Genomic DNA, 17,125 nt, shown 5'->3' with positions numbered 1-17,125 from the left:
AGATACTGCTGAGAAAACATTACACCACGATCCAGACACGATTAGGATTGTAGACACTGAGTATTGCCAACTGTCTGTACAGACATATATGTCAATACCATCTGCTATTTGGTGCTTCTGTTCTAGCAATACATTTTTTTTTCCCAGCTGAATTAAGTAAGTAAATATCATTTGCATAGTAAAATTATCAAGACAAAATAGGTAGTCTTTAAAAACTGTTCTTATAATGAATTAATTATATAATAATCAAAACAGCTGCAAAGGATTATGAGTGAATTAAATATAAATGGAAGAGTTAAAATAAATCAATTATATAATTAAACTGTACATATTTATATCTACGTAGTAACTTCAAGAGAAAAATGTCATGGGAGTGGAGCTTAAAGACAACATAACCTTAGCAAACAATTACTTCTTGTGGCAAATGTATAATTAATGCATTTTGAAATTGGGCTGAGGATGAAGCTCAGTGGTAGAACACTTGTCTGGCATGCATAAGGTCTCTGGGTTCAATTCCCAGTACCATAAAAATAAGAAATAAATAATTAAGTAAAATATAACTTAGCTTTTTCTCCAAAAATCATCACTTCCTTATCTTATAACCCTACTCTGAGTTCCTTTCCCTGGAGTCAAAATTCTTGACCTTGAGCACGCCACATTGCCATTGTTGATGTGGTCAAAGACCTCTCAATATGTTCTGCTTCTTAATGGCTTGCATGCCGCCGCTATGAAAGTCATTCTGCAACCTGCCTGTATTTCAGCTGTCAATCAACTTACCCCTGAGTACCATAAACACTCAACCAATATTTTATAACTTCTCTGCTTCAAGAGGAATTTCCAGATTTGGAGCTGGGCAGACAAGAGTTGGAAGATGGAAGGGCAGAAGAATAGAATAGACATTATGATTGCTGTATGTATATAGGTGACTCTATGACCAGTGTGATTCTGCAATCTGTACAATTAGAAAAATGAGAAATTATACCCCAATGATTCAAACGTATGAATTGCCAAGATCATTGTAATGTTATATGTAGCTAATAAAAAAATAAATTAAAAAAGAGGAATTTCCAAAAAAATTCAAATGCTTACATATGTAAAGCAAAAAATAGATTGTGGGATCAGATGATAAAGATTTTTACATGACTTTGCTATAGATTTTGGACTTTATTCTGAATTGACTAAATAACCATTGAAGAACTTGAAGCAGAGGAGTCACATGAAATGACTTGTGGTGTATAAACATGCATTTAGTGGGAGTGGGCACAATGGACTGGAATTGAAGAAAAAAATTACAGGCAAGGAGACCTTAGGAAGTTTTTGTGATAAAGCTAGTAAGAAGGGATAATCCCCCAATAATGTGCCTAGATGATGATCAGCAATGGCTACTGAAACCACCAAATGAAAGGCTACAGAAATTTTTAAACCAAATTAGTAAAATAATACAAAAAACTATTAAAATAACTTATCATTACCAAAAGGCATACATTAGATGCTTCCCAATATGATGAAACAGAAACCATTCTTGAAAAAATTTAGTCGAGCCCCTAGATCTAAATGTGAGTTTACCAAAAATATGAATATAGAAAAACATGCTTAAAGACACCAGGAGGATGCAATCAAATTATTCCCAATTGTAAAAAAATTCTACAGGACAAATGACTTGATTACTTCAGGGGAAAAAAAACTAAAGAAGACTCAGTAATGTCTTAATCAAATACAGTGTGTAGATTTTGCTTAGTTACAGATTTGAACTACTATTAAAAAAAACTTGCAAGAAAACCTAGGGAATGTAAACACTTAGTGGACATGTGACTCTATTATTAAGAAATTATTGAGATGATGATAAACATTTTATACTCAGGTCTTTTAAAAAAAGTTTGTCTTTTAGAAATACGTACTGAGGATTTTACCAATGAAATGATAGGACAACATCTGGAACTTATTTTAGACTAACTCAGTGGAGGTGTGAAGTAAGGGAAGAATATAAATTAGACAAGACTAGCCAAATGTCAGTCATTGGTTAAGGTGAGGAACATGTACAATTTTACTATGCATAAAATTTTCTGTAGTAAAAAATTTATTGATAGTTAAATAAAAAAAGCAATAGATGAGATGATGGAAAGAAATGAATAATTCTGAGCCATACTCAAGAGGTATTATAGACAGGACATAATGGCCAATTGTATGTGGAATGGGAAGTGAAGACGGCTCCTGAATTTTGGGGTTGATGGTTAGAAATACAGAAGTACTGCTCATCAAGATACAAGGTTCATTTGGGGTAGCAGATTCAGAAGTGAAGACAAGTGCAGTTTGAGGTACGTGAGTTTGAAACACTGGCTGGCTATCAAATGGAAATGTCCAAAAGGCACACTAAGAAGAGGAGGAGGTCAAAGATAGAAATCTGGGGAGCGGAAACCTGTAAATGAATGTAGAGCGCATACCTACCATCCCAGCTACTTAGGAGGCTGAGGCAGGAGGATCATGGAGTTTGAGGCCAGTCTTAGAAACTTAGCAAGACTATATCTAAAAATAAAAAGCGGGATTTAGCTCAGTGTTAAAGTGCCCCGGGGTTTAATCCTCATTATGAGGGGGGTAAGGACACGTGCAAAGCAAGAGAGGGAGAGGGAGGGAGGAAGGAAAGAAGGAAGGGAGACTGTTCAGCAGAGAGGAAGTGAAGTTGAGATGTTGTATCCAAATAAATAAGAGTAAACCCAACTGAGATTGAAGTTATTGAAAGAAGAGCAAACACAACTTCAAGGAAAGGTATTTTTAAAGCATCAAAGAACAAAATGTGAAAGTTTCAGAAAAAATAACCTTTAGCTCTAGCAACAAACAATTGATGCCATTTGGACAGCACAGTCCTCTTGTTCCTGGGATCCCATTAGAATAAGATATGACAATTTAAAACAGGGGGGGGGGGCACACAGCAGTGAAAAGAACATTTATCAGTGGATAGACCTCAACACCTTTCTAGAAGGTGGAAAGTGGGTGGGAGATTGGAGCTCAATGATGCAGAATATGAAGACACAGTCCAGAATAAATATGGAGGGACTGCAGCCCAGAGGGAGCCATCTGCCTTTCAACAGGTAGAAGAGGCAAAGATGCTGGGTGGGTAGCAAATACGGAGGAGGACTGAAGCCTGTCCACTGACTTGCCCTTCTCACAGCAACAAGGTTTACCTTCTAGGAGAACATAATGGGATTTTTGGTATATTTTCTAAATAAATTCAACGTGTTGTCTAGCACAATCAGAAGAAGAAGCTGCTGGTGTTGGAGCACCAGGAAAATCACATCCTGGACATCATGGGTCCCCAAGGTCATGGTGGAGCAGGGAAGAAGACCCGAGTTTGACTTTAGAAACAAAAGGTGGCAGGCAGAGTTAAAAAAGATTCCCATAGGAAATGGGGACCTGAAGTCAGGACCCTTGTTCCTCATGGAGGGCACCAGTTGGAAAAGGCTGAAATAAATTCACACCAACTTTTTGTGAAGCTGTTGAGTAAGGAAGCTAGGCCCAAGGAAAGACATGAATACGAACTGACAATTAATAAATGGAAATGAATCATCCCCTGGACGGTAACATCCTAGACGTATGAAAGATGCTAAATTGGTTGTCAAAAACTTCCCCAGACACAAGAGTGAAAATGTTTAAGACTTCTGCTTCCAGCCAAGATGGAGTAACCGGAACCGGATCTACCACCCCAGCCCAAACTATTAACCCGTTAATATTGTAATATAATGATGGGCACTGAAAAACTGGGCTCAGCTTTTAGGTCTTGCACATCAAGTAAATAAGACAGGACACTGATCCCTGAGAGAGGGAAAGCAAAGAGGGTGAGTTGAAGACTGTCCTAGCCCTTGGTACCTATTTTCCTACAGGAAGAAGGAATCCAGGGAGGGGAAAGCCAAACAGCCCAGCAACGACCTTGAATAAGGAGAAAAGCATGGAGTCCAGAGAGGCCATAGAAACTGTGATTCAAAAGGAGAAGGGTCAGCTGCCCAGGGCAAGAGCCGAAGAGAGCCACAGAGGAAACCCTCAAGTCTTCCACTGACTATTTAATAGAAGACACATATGGGGAAATTGCCTAAGAAAATGGAAAGAGCCAATTGGAAGGAGTAGGACCTTAGACCTCACATAGGTCTAAGAAAAGTTCCTCGTCATCAAGGAAAATTCGACAGCGTGTCCAGGATGAGAAAATTAGCCTTGGGTTAAAAGTGGTTCTGGTTTTGCAAAATTTAATCACAAACGCGAAAGATCCGACTTTTAGAAAATAATCTAACTGCATTTCAGAATAAAGCTCAAAAATATTTATTGTAGACAGGCATAGTGGCACATATCTATAATCCCAGCAGCTTGGGAAACTGAGGCAAGAGTTCAAAACCAGCTTCAGCAACTTGGCGAGGCCTAAGGTAACTTAACAAGACCTGTCTCAAAATAGCGGGGGGGGGGGGGGGGGGAGGAAGGGCTGGGATGTTTCTCAATGGTTAAGCATCCCTCAGTTTAATCTCTGGTACCAAAATAAAATAAAATATTTACTGGAAACTATGTCAAACATCCTACAAGGGTAATTACAAAGTTTGGAATCTGCCTTAGTTAATTTGGGCTACTATAATAAAATGACTATGGAAATGAATCACCCGCTGCACTGTTTCATGCTAGATGTATGAAAGAAATTAATTGGTTCTCAAAAACCTTCCTATACACACACACACACACACAAAAAATGATACTGTTTAAGACTTAAACAATGAACATTTATTTCTCACAGTTCTGGAAGCTAGAGAGTCCTAGGTCAGGGTGCCAGCATGGTGGGGTCCTGGGGAGGGTCCTCTGACAGAATGCAGGTAGTCCACCTCTTCCTGGATCCTCACGTGGCACAAGAAGCGTGAGAGAGCTCTCAGGGGAATCATTTCATAAAGGCTCCAGCTCCATGACCTGATGACCTCCTAAAAGTCCTACCTCGTGACACCCCCATCACATCAGGGGCTAGGGTTTCAATATATGAATTTTGTGGCTTCACATTTGGTCCATAACAGAATCTCAACACAAAAAAAAATAGCAGACATGCAAAGAAGCAGGAAAATATGAACCACAGTTAGGAGGAAAAAAATCAAAAAGAATGAGTTCACGACAACATTGAAATAGTTATTAAAACCATGCACTCCATATGTCCAAGAATGTTCAAGAATGCAGAGGAAAGACTAATCTGGTAAAGGGCTGACTTCAAGGAGTTAAAGAGACCCAAACTTTTTGAGATAAAAATTCAATACCTGAAAGGGAATAAAAAAATAAGAAATAAAACCTGGATGGGATAAACAGTAGTTTATAATTAACCTGGGAGTCATAAAAAAAATCTAAAATAGCATACAGAGAGAACCTGAAACCAATTGATAAAGAAAAAATATGAAAAGCAACCAGAGTATAAAGGAATTATATACAGAGGAACAAAATAAGAGTAATTTCCCCCTGGAAATGTAATTAAGGAGACAGTGGAGCTATCTCAAAAATATTTAAAGTATAGATGTTCCTCAATTTATATCATAATAAATCCACTATAAGTTAGAAATATCATAAATCAAAAATTCTCTTAATGCATCTAACCTACTGAACATCATAGTTTAGCAACACAGTACATATAGAGAGTCAGTTCCTTCCCCTTGTGATCACTTGGGTGATTGGGAGCTGTAGGTCACTTCTGCCCAGTATCACACAAGAGCATTCTTCTGCATGTTCTAGACATAGAGGAAATCTAAATCTGTGGATGATGCAGATCAATGGCAGATCAGTAATATTAGAAAAAAGGACTGCATCTGCTCTAAACATGTACAGATATTTGTCCCTTCTCATTATTCCCTAAACAAAATAACAACTAGTTACATAGCATTTACATTGTTATAGCTATTATAAGTAATCTAGAAGAGAAGGAGAAAAAGTATAACACAGGGTGGGGTAGTAATCTAGAAGTCGTTTAAAATACAGGGGAGGAGGTGCATAGATTACATGCAAATAGTATGCCAATTTCAATAAGCATTTTGTATGATTGCAGGTGGTCTTGGAACCAAGCTCCCATAGATACCAAAGGACAACTGTACACTGCTTTAAAGTTCTTATAATAAAGTGATATGATATTAACTATAATACAATATAATGTTGACCTCTTGAAATAAGAGCTAATAAGCCAATAATATAATGGAATAATAGAAATATTTAATTAATCAAAAAGTAGAGAAAAGAGACGTGAACAAAGAATAGATAAGACAAAACAGAAAACAAATAGTTAGGTGATTTTAAACCACCTCAATAATCACATCAAATGTAAAGGGTATACACATCTCAACTAAAAGTCATAGCATGTTACTTTGACAAAAACAAGTGAAACCCAACCATATGATGCCTATAATAAATATACTTTAAATATACAGACAGAAACAGGATAAAAGTAAAAGGATGGGAAAAGATACACCAAGTTAATCAAAAGACAAGTGGGATTGGTTAAATGAGTAGCAGGCAGAGGAGTTCAGAACAAAACATACTGCTAGGGATAGAGAAAGATTTCATAATGGCAAAAGGGTCTAGTTGTCACAAAGACATAACAACCCTAAACATTCATGCACCTAAAAGCAAAGCGTCAAAATATACTAAGCAAAAATGGGCAGATCTGCAAGAAACAGAAAATCCGCCATATATTAGTATCCTTTCTGCAATAACTGATAGAATGAACAGACGGAAAGTCAATCTAAGGGACAACTTGGACCACATTATCTACCAAAGTGACCTGACCCTTCAGTACCCTCCACTCCACAACAGCAAAACATTCTTTTGTTCATAAAATGCTTGCCAAGACAGACAATTTTCCTGCCCATAAAAAGGTCTCAAAATTTAAAAATTCAATGCATATGGAGTGTACTCTCTGCCTGCAATGGAACTGAGTTAGAATTAACAACAGAAGATCCCCAAACATCTAGAAAGCCCACTTCTCAATAACCTCTGGGTCAAAGAACTTGGGGGTGGGGACTGCTAGAAAGTATTTTGAACTGAATGAAAATAAACAGGCAAAACATTTCAAATTGGTGGGAAGTGGCCAAGGCAGAACAAAGGAGAAAATACCTACATTTAAAAATTTAATTAATTAATTAATTAAAAGGCTAGCAGGCCCTCCTATGATGGACTTCTTTTCACCATCTCAGGGGATCAGCACCAATGGGCAGCAACCACATCTCCAGAGCTGGTGCAAGTTTCTGGGTCCTGTCAACACTAACTCTCCCCCAGCTGCCAAAGCCTGGAAATGCAGCAGCCTCAGGAATTCCTCTTTAGTGTTCCCTTTTAGCTCTTGTAATTCTTGGACATCCATTTAACCAATACCTTACATTTTATTCACTTTGTGAAAATAGTTAAGAGTTTATTTCTGATAAGATCCCTGACCTACTTATTCAATAAGAGTTTAAGTCCATAACTGCTCACAAGATCTGAGCCCTGGTTACTTCTCTGCCCTCCTTCTTGTCATTTTCTGTCACCTGTTCCCCTCAGTCACATAGGCCTCTTTGATAACTCTTGAACACAACAAGAGTGCTGGTGTGTTCATGGCTTTAACTTGCCATTCCCTGTGCCTTGCAGATACCTGCATCCTCATGGCTTGCTGCTTCGTGTATGACCAATCACTCACTCAGTAGACACCTTTCCTGTGTCTGGGAAATAACTATTTCTCTCAACTGCTGCACCCTCTTCCTCATGATTCCTTTGCTCCATGCATTGAATGCCATGTATGGTCCACAGCTATTTGTTCTCTATTTCCCCCATGAGAACAAGCTCCAGGAGAAGTTTGCTCTTTGCTGTGTCCCCAGAGCAGTGTCTGGCACACAGAAATGCCAACTTCAGAAAGACATATTAACCAGTAGCTCCAACCACTGTGTCAGTGCACTTGAACTATAACCAATCTTCAATTTTTAAAAGATGTGGATTTATTCTTCGCCTCTGTCAGCCGACCTTCCTCTGTGGAATCACACAGCAGTAGCAAGGTCTCCCAAACTTCCTTAGTGGCGATACTGTGAATTTTGGTCTCTGGCCTCTTTTTTTTAGTTATCTATTTTATTCTGCACTTTTGTTCTCTTAAATGTGCCAAATTCTGTTCTCAGTTCAAATGCTTCTCTACTTTAAATGGCAAGGTGAAGTCACTTCATAAACTCTGACGCACCCTTGGGGTTCAGTTGAAATGTCTTTTCCCCAGAGAGGCTCTTTAAAGTCACTTAATCTTGGGATGGATGTGATTTGTTATCCTTCATCTTGGCATTTCTTTCAAAGCACTTATTATAATTTACAGCTATAAATTTATTTGTGACCTTATCATTTGTCTTCCTTACTAGATGATTAACTACCTGGAGGCTGAGTGTTTGTATCATTTTCCATAACTGTATACATACTGCTTAGCATAGGGGACTGTTGAAATGGAATTAAATAATACATATTTCTGTGAAGGCCAGAAATCCATATATTAAACTGACTCCAAAACCCCAAATAGTTTTCTTTTAAACATTTAGCAATTTAAGTTGGCCCTAACTTCTTTTTTCAAAGTTGTCCTACCTTCTGATGATAGAAATATATGTCCAAATATATATACATAGACACATATATACAAAATTCACTTGCATATTTTGAGCTTTACTTATGAAATTCATTTTCAATTTAAATCATATATCTCATCTTTCACAATAAACCTAATTTGTACTTGAGAATTACTTATTCATTCAAAGTAAGGAATATAATCCTGGATAGGACTCAGGTTAGGAACAGAATAGCCAGAGCTGGCACTAGCCCATATAGATGCCTTGGTGCAAATTAGGAAAAGAGCCACATTGTCTGGGAAGACACAGTAACACCCCAATACACAATGACCAGTGAGAGGGAGGACCACTCTAGGTAGCAGTTCTGGAGAAGGCTGCTCAATGATGGTGCGAGCAGAAGACAGTGACCTGGCCACCCTTCTGCAGCTCCACTCCTTGCTAAAAAGGGTTGACTTGATTCATCTGGATGAGTTTGGTCAGAATGGTGTTCCTTCTATTTCTGGTGGTTGAGCCGAAGAGAGAGAACTCCCTGATCAAAGATCATTTTTCATGTCCAAGTGTGTGGATGGTTATCCTTTCTTGCTGCAGTGTCCAAGTGGGCTCTCAAGGTTAACAGTTGGAAATAACCCAGTGTTGATTCTTGATTCCTAAGAAATCATACTATTGATCTGGATATGGGTGAGATTTGCAGTGTTCTCCCTGGGGGGAAAAAATCAGAAGTTAGTCTACTTGTATCACTGCTTAGTGACTATGTGGATATTATATCAGTGTCGTAAGAATTAGTTCAGCTATCTCCTAAGTGCCCTGATTATTGACTTTCATAATGAACAGTAGACAGGGTCAATTTTAGATCCATATGTCATGAAAGAACCAGCATGTCTTATTTCAGTAATCTTTCAGAAATGCTGTATATCTTGAAACTTAGGGCCATAGGTTATAACAGATACATCATTTTAAAAAACCAATATTAATATACTTTAAGTGTCCTTAGTCTTGAAGTATAAACCATAAGGAGGACCTGTTTCCAAAGTACTTAGATGAATTCATCACTTAGATCAGGAGCTGGAACCACTGAAATATGATTTTATAAGAATCTTCATTTTGGAAAAATAACACAAATCTCATATTTGGACATAAAGCCTTAAAGAGTGAAAGTATTTTAGATCAGGTTCTTGGTTCCTGATTTTTAGATTTCCTAATTAGATGAAATCGTGCAAGTGATTTAACTTTGATGGGATTCAGCTCAAGATCTACTAAATAAAAGAGTTTAAAGTCTTAAAGTCCTTATAGCTGATTTATTTTATATTTAAAGTTCTCCAAGCAGGCAGACAGTCAAATAAAACAGTCTATGGGATCCAAAGTAGCATTTACAGTCACATGTATACAGATATATACAACAGTTCCTGGCAGAAATGTTAAGAATGTCTTAAGGGCCTTACCTTTAGCTGAGGACTGAGCCAAACATCCAGCAGGTTCTTTTCAGTTATTGTAATCGGTCAGCTCTTTTGGTAAATACTTAGCTCTAATCATAAACTCAGGCCCAGAAAGTAAAAGGGACAGAAGGCTAACCTAGCCACTGCCACCACTTGAGCAATCAGTTTCATCAGCTAACTATGTCAACCATCACCAACTTTTACATGAGCTTGGTGAAATCAGTGTCAGAGAAATGAAGCAAATCCAAATATGGTGAATGTTCCTCCATTGCCAAAATGGGAAATTGTCTTATCTCCTCATCAAAACCCATCCACCAGAAAATCAATTCCCCTGTTAAACACCTAAACGGGCAAAAAGCACATTCTGTGTGCAAGCCGATAGAGACTCGTTCTGATGCCAACTTGGAGGGATCCAATGAACATCAAGTCACTGCCCTTGACAACGGAGACTTTCTTTCTTTCTCTTTTTTTTTAAATAAACACTTCCTTTACACAGACTTTGTCTAGTTGGGGGAAAGGTTAATTTATTTGTATACACGGGGATATGGAGGGCAGCGCTTCTGGACGCCCACACACCTGCAACTAATTCTTCCTCCAGAACTAACACATCTGTATTTACACGCCGGGGGGCCGAGGGGGAGTGGTGTGTGTGTGTGTGTGTGTGTGTGTGTGTGTGTGTGTGTGTGTGTGTGTGTGTGTGAGATATTTAGAATCCACAACGACCTTCTTTAAGCCCACCTAGAGCAGCGGAACCTGAATTCCGGGTCCTGAGTCTGTGAGGCAAGGAGGTTTGCTTCCTGGACATGTGTGGGGTCCTCCAAAGGGGAGCTCGGGCCAACCTGCCCAGACCGCGGCAAACCCTGCGGGAGGTAGGCGCTGGCTCAACCTGCTCCCCGAAACCCCACCCCAGCCTATGCCACGTTCACCCGTCTGTGCCACCTCAATAGATTGAGGGCTTTGGGAGAGGATGAGTGACCCTTTTCCCCAAGTCTCCAAACCAAACTCAACCTGACTCAGAAGTCCGCAGCATCTGGGACCCACACCCCCCACACCCCTCGCGCCCTCCTCGGCGCTTCGAAATGAGCCCCCAAGGATCTCTGGGGACCTGGGGATGCCGGTGCGGGCTGGGGTGGGGGGAGAAGGAGCCAAAAGCTCCCCGCTGCCCGCTCCGCCGCCTTAGTTCATCCTTCCCCGGGGTCGGGGAGCCCTGGAAGGGGCCCCACTCTTACTCACTTTCTCTGGGAGCCTCACCCGGGAGGTGCGGAGGGGCTGCGGACCGGAGCGAGGAGCGCGGCCGCCGGGCAGCCTCTGGGTTGCGCCCTCGCCCCCGGCCGGTCGGGCTGGGTGCCTCGGCCCGGCCGCCCCCACTCGGGCGCTGCGGAGAGGCGGGCGCGCTAGGTCCCGCGCCCTCGAGGCTGGCTCCGCCGGCTCCGCCGCCCTCCCCCTCCGTCCGCCGCGGCCCGCCGCCCCTCCCAGCCGCCCAGAGGCCGCCGGGGCCCGGGGACGCGCTCGCCCCGGGGCCGCCCCCTCCCCTCTCCCCCACCCGGGCGGGGGCGCGCGAGAAGTGGTGACGTCAAGGGGCGCGCGGTGGCAGCACCTCCCCGCGCGCTAGTTAAAAAGAAGAAGAAAAGAGGGAGCGAAACATGAGAGGCTGTGTGAGAAGCTGCAGCCGCCGGCAGAGGAGACCTCAGCATCATCCAGAGCCCAGCGCTGGCCCTGCCTCCGCCTGCCCCGCCGCCACCGCCGACGTTTCTGTTCCTGCTACTGTCTCACCTAAACAACTCCCGTTACACGGACAAGTGAACTTCTGTGGCCGTCTCCTCTTCTTCCTCCTCCTTTTCCAACTCCTTCTCCTCCTACGTCCCAGCTGCAGCGGAAAGCCCCTAACCCAACTGACACTGGCACAGCCGCAAACGGTGTCATCTGCACAACTTTCTCTCGCTCCTGCGGTTCCCCTGAGGCATTGGACCCATCGCCCCGACTTTTCTTTTTTGCAAAGTTGCATCGCTTTACGTATTTTCGCCCCGGCCACTTCCCGCAGCCTCTCCAGTGTCCCGCCGCCCCGTAGCCTCCTCCTGGAGCTGCGCCCTAGTGCCCCTGCTGGGCAGTGGCGTTACCCCCCACCCTCGCGCGCCCAGCCCCTGCCGCTCACGGCAGACGATGCTGAAGATGCTCTCCTTTAAGCTGCTACTGCTGGCCGTGGCTCTGGGCTTCTTTGAAGGAGATGCTAAGTTTGGGGAAAGGAGCGACGGGAGCGGAGCCAGGAGGAGAAGGTGCCTGAATGGGAACCCCCCGAAGCGCCTGAAAAGGAGAGACAGGCGGATGATGTCCCAGCTGGAGCTGCTGAATGGGGGAGAGATGCTGTGCGGTGGCTTCTACCCTCGGCTGTCCTGCTGCTTGCGGAGTGACAGCCCGGGGCTGGGGCGCCTGGAGAACAAGGTAGGGACTCGCCCGCCTCACGGATGCGAACTTGGCATAAGGCTGGGTGGGGTTCCCTGTGGCTCTGGCGATGCTGGTCGCTGTAAGAAGTGCAAAACTTGTTCGGGGAGTTCTGCTGATAACTTGTTTAAAGCGCTAACGTGATTCCGTTGTGTGATCCTCTGGGGTGCGCAGATAGCTCTCCCGCCCCCAGAGCCCGCGGTCGGGATGCTGTGCAAACTTGGCTGTCTCAGAAAAGAGACGCTTCTGTGGTACCCTCATCCCGTGCCGGGTAAATATTTTAAAAGAATCGCGATTAACAGTGTATTTTGGATCAAATCGGATATTGGCTGCGATGAAACTGTAAATTAAGGTGGCTGTGGTTTCCGGTTTATTTTTCTAGGGAAAAAGATTTGTGCAGTTTTCTCCACGTGCTCGGTTAGAGGGAGGATTGAATCGTAAAGGATGTTGAAGCATGGTTTGGTTTATGATCCTCAGCCCCGTCAGAGGGGGGGTGTCTTGCATTACAATAGTTAAGCCAGCGGAAAGGAACTCCTGATACCTCCGGTAGAGAACCCGAAAAACTGGCGAGTGATTTTGCTGGGTCGTGTTTATCACATAAAACTGAGACGATTCTCTGTCATTTTGTAACCTTATATATTCAGGCTTGCCGTGGTGATGAGTCGTCTAGGAAGACCTCTAGGAACTTGTTTTAGGGGCGATGGTGTTTATGATTCCCTTATGTTGATAAATGTTAACCAAATAGGAACATAGTGTCGGTCGAGTGCAAAGCCATGCTTATTTTTGAGTTTGCAATCTCTTTCCTGCCTTGGGATGCAGTAATGTGTGCTGTGCACTGTACAGACTGCTGGATCACGTCATTAACAATCACTGCACGTGAAATAAACAATCAGGTGTCTTTGCTCCCCCTCCCGTTCCCCATTTTAGGTTTAATTAAGAATTCCTCTGTTACAACACTGCAGTTGTCAAGGTCTGAGAGACTCTTGGAAAACTTGTGCTTCAGTCTTGCTGGCCCAGGCATTAAAAAAAAAAAAAATACCCAGGCTGAATCTAATTTTTATGCTCAGTTCACGGTAGATTTCACTCTATTCTCATGTAAACAGCTCCTACGAATCAACATATGTGTCTGGGTGGTATCTCTCACTTTGTTTTGTAACAAAAAGCCATATTGCATCATTTAATTTGCTCAAGTCATGCAAATAGGAAAAAATCAATAGGACAAAAAGGGGTCGACTTATCCTCCTCCCCACTAAACTGCTGCCCACACACAGAGTCCTGTTGCTTATGGCAAAAGAATAACAACAACACCATTGTATTTGTTAGTTGGTTCACTAATGGGTGAAACTAGAGAACATCATTCTCTTTCAGTCCCCAGCTCTGTCCAAATGTTCATGCCTTTTGAGGGAGCATTTGTCCAACTCCTTCTATTCCCAGATGAGTGAGAACTGTCTTGCTGCAGGTTTTCAGCTGCAACTCACTCTTTATTCTTACCATATGCAGCAGTAGTCTGAGATTCAGGGAACAGATATTCCAGCATTTTTTTCAAAACAATGTCATTAAGCTCCAGTGTTATAATTGAATTAAGTTGCAAAACAGCTAACATTCAGATTATCTTAAAGGTTTTACTAGGAGCCCCCAAGGAACCAGAAACTCAAAGAAAGGTTTAGAAACATTTGCCATTAAGTGTCCCTGTGTGCAATCTGGGCTATGAGTATACAGATGATGTAGAGACCCCTGCAATATTGACTTCTCCCAGGAACATAGTGCAATGAAAACTCTGTTCTTAACTAAATATAGTGGAGTGAAGGGGAGGGGAGGAGGGAGCAGGGGAATTACAACCCTTTATAAGAGAAGCTGTATAAATTTTTTTTTAAAAGAAATCATCCTTTAGGAAGCAATCTGCCACGTTAGCTATCCACATTCCTTTCTTCTTCTCATGCTCCCAATCTTCAACAAACCCCTACTCATTTGGAAAATGTGTCTGAATTATTAAATTGGGCACACTGGTCTTTGCTGGTTCCATTACAAGTGGTTTATAAACCAACAGTACTCAAATTGTTCAAACCAGAGATTTGATATAGCTATGCATATGCATTCTTGACCTATGTTAGTTCTCAAATTTTAACAGTTTTCAAAACATGTTATTTTATAATAAACTTCAGTGTTTCCTTTTTCCCCCATAAGCCTTCCTGGATTATAATATATGTTAGGGTCTTATTTCATAATGTGTATACAGGAGAGATGATGGCTATTCGAAAGGGCCCTTTTTTGTTTAGGAAAGAAAAAAATATATTTCCCCAGGAAAGATTTCTGCAGTTTTTCAAGAAACTACAGTAGTAGCTTTTTTCCTAAGGGAAAAAATTTCTTTGACAAATAGATAGTAAGAAACTAGGTAGGAATATTAAACATGCTTAGCTCTGCAATTAAATCTAGTTTCTACACTAACAGTTTTTCTTTAATGAACTAGCATTGAGTTCATTTCCTTAGCCATGATACTGTGTTTTTGTATTTTAATTCCTGTACACTATAATAACGTCATGTATTGTAATGAGGTTGTAAACTGCCTTTCAAATAAGTACTGCCAAAATTTAGGAAGTTATATTGTCTCAGGAATATTTTTGCAGGTCCTAAATACAACATGCTAAAAAGATCTAATTTCCATTAGCCAAATTAAACCCCGACCAAATGAGTTGCCCCCATTTCTAAAACTTAACTTGTAGCCACAGAGGCATAGAAGCTCTCTCTACCTTGGGTGGTTTCACAGCCAAAGCTGTCAAGGAATGGGTGAAAAGTAATTGTTTTCAAGTGTGCCCTTTTACAATCATTTGTTTGCTCTGGCTCTTTCAGGGACAAAGGCTATTGTTGAACACATCCAACTAAACAAATAACTCATCCTGGGGTCCCTTTAACAGCTGCCTTAGTACAATGATCTATTTACATATTAGCCTAAAATTGAAACTGAACTCTTTAATGACATAATCCAGCAATATAGTCCAGAGACGCAAGTGTTCTATGGAACAGCTGAACAACCTTGTAGGCATATGATTTTTAGAAATAACTTTTTGTGTAACCAAGTGATCTTAAGGCGACATTTTAATATACTGTCATTATTTTCTCCTTTTGTCCTTTTCTGGAACCCACGTGGGTGTCTTTTTTACCCTCTTTGTTTAGTTACTTGATAAATAAGGAGAAATACAGAAGGTCTCTGTCACCGTTTTACTGTTTGTTGATAAGCTATAGTTGTAGGCCACACTGGACCCTGTATCCCAGGAGTTATCTTAACTTTCTTATATGGATTTCACTTTCATGTGGCCCAAGATTAAAAGGATGACCTGCCAGATGTTACAAATTAGTCAGTCACTGCCACACTCATTACTGGGCATGCTGCAATAATGTATCAAAAGTTTTAACATGATTTCTTCCAAAGTATATTCAGTTTAAACCACTGTAAATTAGATGGTTTTGTGTATGGCTTTAAAAAATTGAAACAGGAAATTAGCTTAAAATTCTTCTGAAGATGGATTGTATTGTCAGAAAGTTAAGGACCTGGATGAACATCGATATATAGGCAAAAATAAATGAATAAATAAGGAAAAGAAAAAAAAATCACCCTACCATACCCACACCAGTACTCATCTGTCTAAACCAGAGTAGTGGCTTTGGCCGAGTCAGTTTAATTGACTTCAGTAAGACTATTGCAATGTTCATTGAAACCCAAGCCAGAATGATGGCTCTATCTATCTTCAAATAGGTATTTACACTGCAGACCTCACACAGAGCAAAATGTTACCATCCTGCTGGGCCGGAACAGCATGAAACTTTAAAAAGAATAATATTATACTCGATTTCAGATAATTTATTGAATCCTATTTCTGCAACTTTTGAAGAGGGATCTTGTGGCCAGGACACGTTCCAAAAATTGGAAAGACAAAATTCTTTAGACACTTAAAATCAAGCTCTTCCTGGATAGCCTCTAGGAGAGTATTTGGGGATCATTTTGTTTCAACTATAAAAAAAAAAAAGGGAAGCATTCATATTCTTCATAAAACCAAGAGTAATTACAATCCAGTTTTTCATCCAGTAAAAAAGGTGGCTTCAGCATCCTTAGTTGTTTTGTTTTCACTGCTAGATGATAAACAAGCAAAACCAAGCTGAGCACAATTAATATGGAATAGATCTGGTGAGGTCCGCCAGAGAATGGACAATAAAAGACATTTAAAACATTCTTGGAATGCAAATTCTAAGTGTCTGGTGTATGTTTCCCTTTAGAAAACTTTAACCATTTAAGCAATTGTCATTTAAATAAATTGATAAACTTAAAAATGTAAATATCATTGTGATTAAGAATGACTTTTCTGAATATTGTATATAGTTACAGCATATCATATATTTTTTTTTTACCTGAAATAGGGTAATTTCTATTGGACTTTTAAATACTACATGACTAAATGTCAGCATGCTTGTATTTCTTTTGTTACCTTGTTCCTCTACATCAGGCATTTCATGATCACCTATGATGTCATAATCCTAAAATATAGAGGCCATATGATTTATTCAAATTAGAAGCTCAATTTATGAATGAACTGTTTGCTTTAAACAGTGATCTAGAGTTTGAAACATTAATTTGAGTGCATAGTTCTAAAGAAATAATAGAAAGGCAATTGAATGAATTGGGGAAACATATGAAATTTATTAGCA

At 40.8% G+C, this 17,125-nt stretch overlaps 1 protein-coding gene and 1 long non-coding RNA gene across 3 annotated transcripts in view; one reads left to right on the top strand and one right to left on the bottom strand.

The window, feature by feature from the left end:
• Window positions 1–4,729: 4,729 nt before the first annotated feature.
• Window positions 4,730–11,492, bottom strand: LOC110598383 (uncharacterized). Its single transcript, XR_002484218.3, has 2 exons — window positions 11,222–11,492; window positions 4,730–9,254 (listed from the first exon to the last, which is right to left on the bottom strand). It is a non-coding gene; the product is annotated as an uncharacterized LOC110598383 (long non-coding RNA).
• Window positions 11,493–11,533: 41 nt separating this feature from the next.
• The window catches only part of Hhip (hedgehog interacting protein), a 97,047-nt gene continuing 91,455 nt past the window's right edge, over window positions 11,534–17,125 (top strand). Inside the window, exon 1 of one of the 2 annotated variants that reach the window (XM_078022072.1) lies at window positions 11,534–12,427. In XM_078022072.1, the coding sequence (XP_077878198.1) occupies window positions 12,149–12,427 (279 nt within the window). In that variant the 5' untranslated portion in view covers window positions 11,534–12,148. The remainder of the gene's footprint in view (window positions 12,428–17,125) is intronic. The other variant, XM_005327555.3, reaches the window with a different exon arrangement.

This window comes from Ictidomys tridecemlineatus, chromosome 9 (assembly GCF_052094955.1).
Source record: "Ictidomys tridecemlineatus isolate mIctTri1 chromosome 9, mIctTri1.hap1, whole genome shotgun sequence".
NCBI lineage: Eukaryota > Metazoa > Chordata > Mammalia > Rodentia > Sciuridae > Ictidomys > Ictidomys tridecemlineatus.
This window is presented reverse-complemented; position numbering and strand designations above follow the sequence as displayed.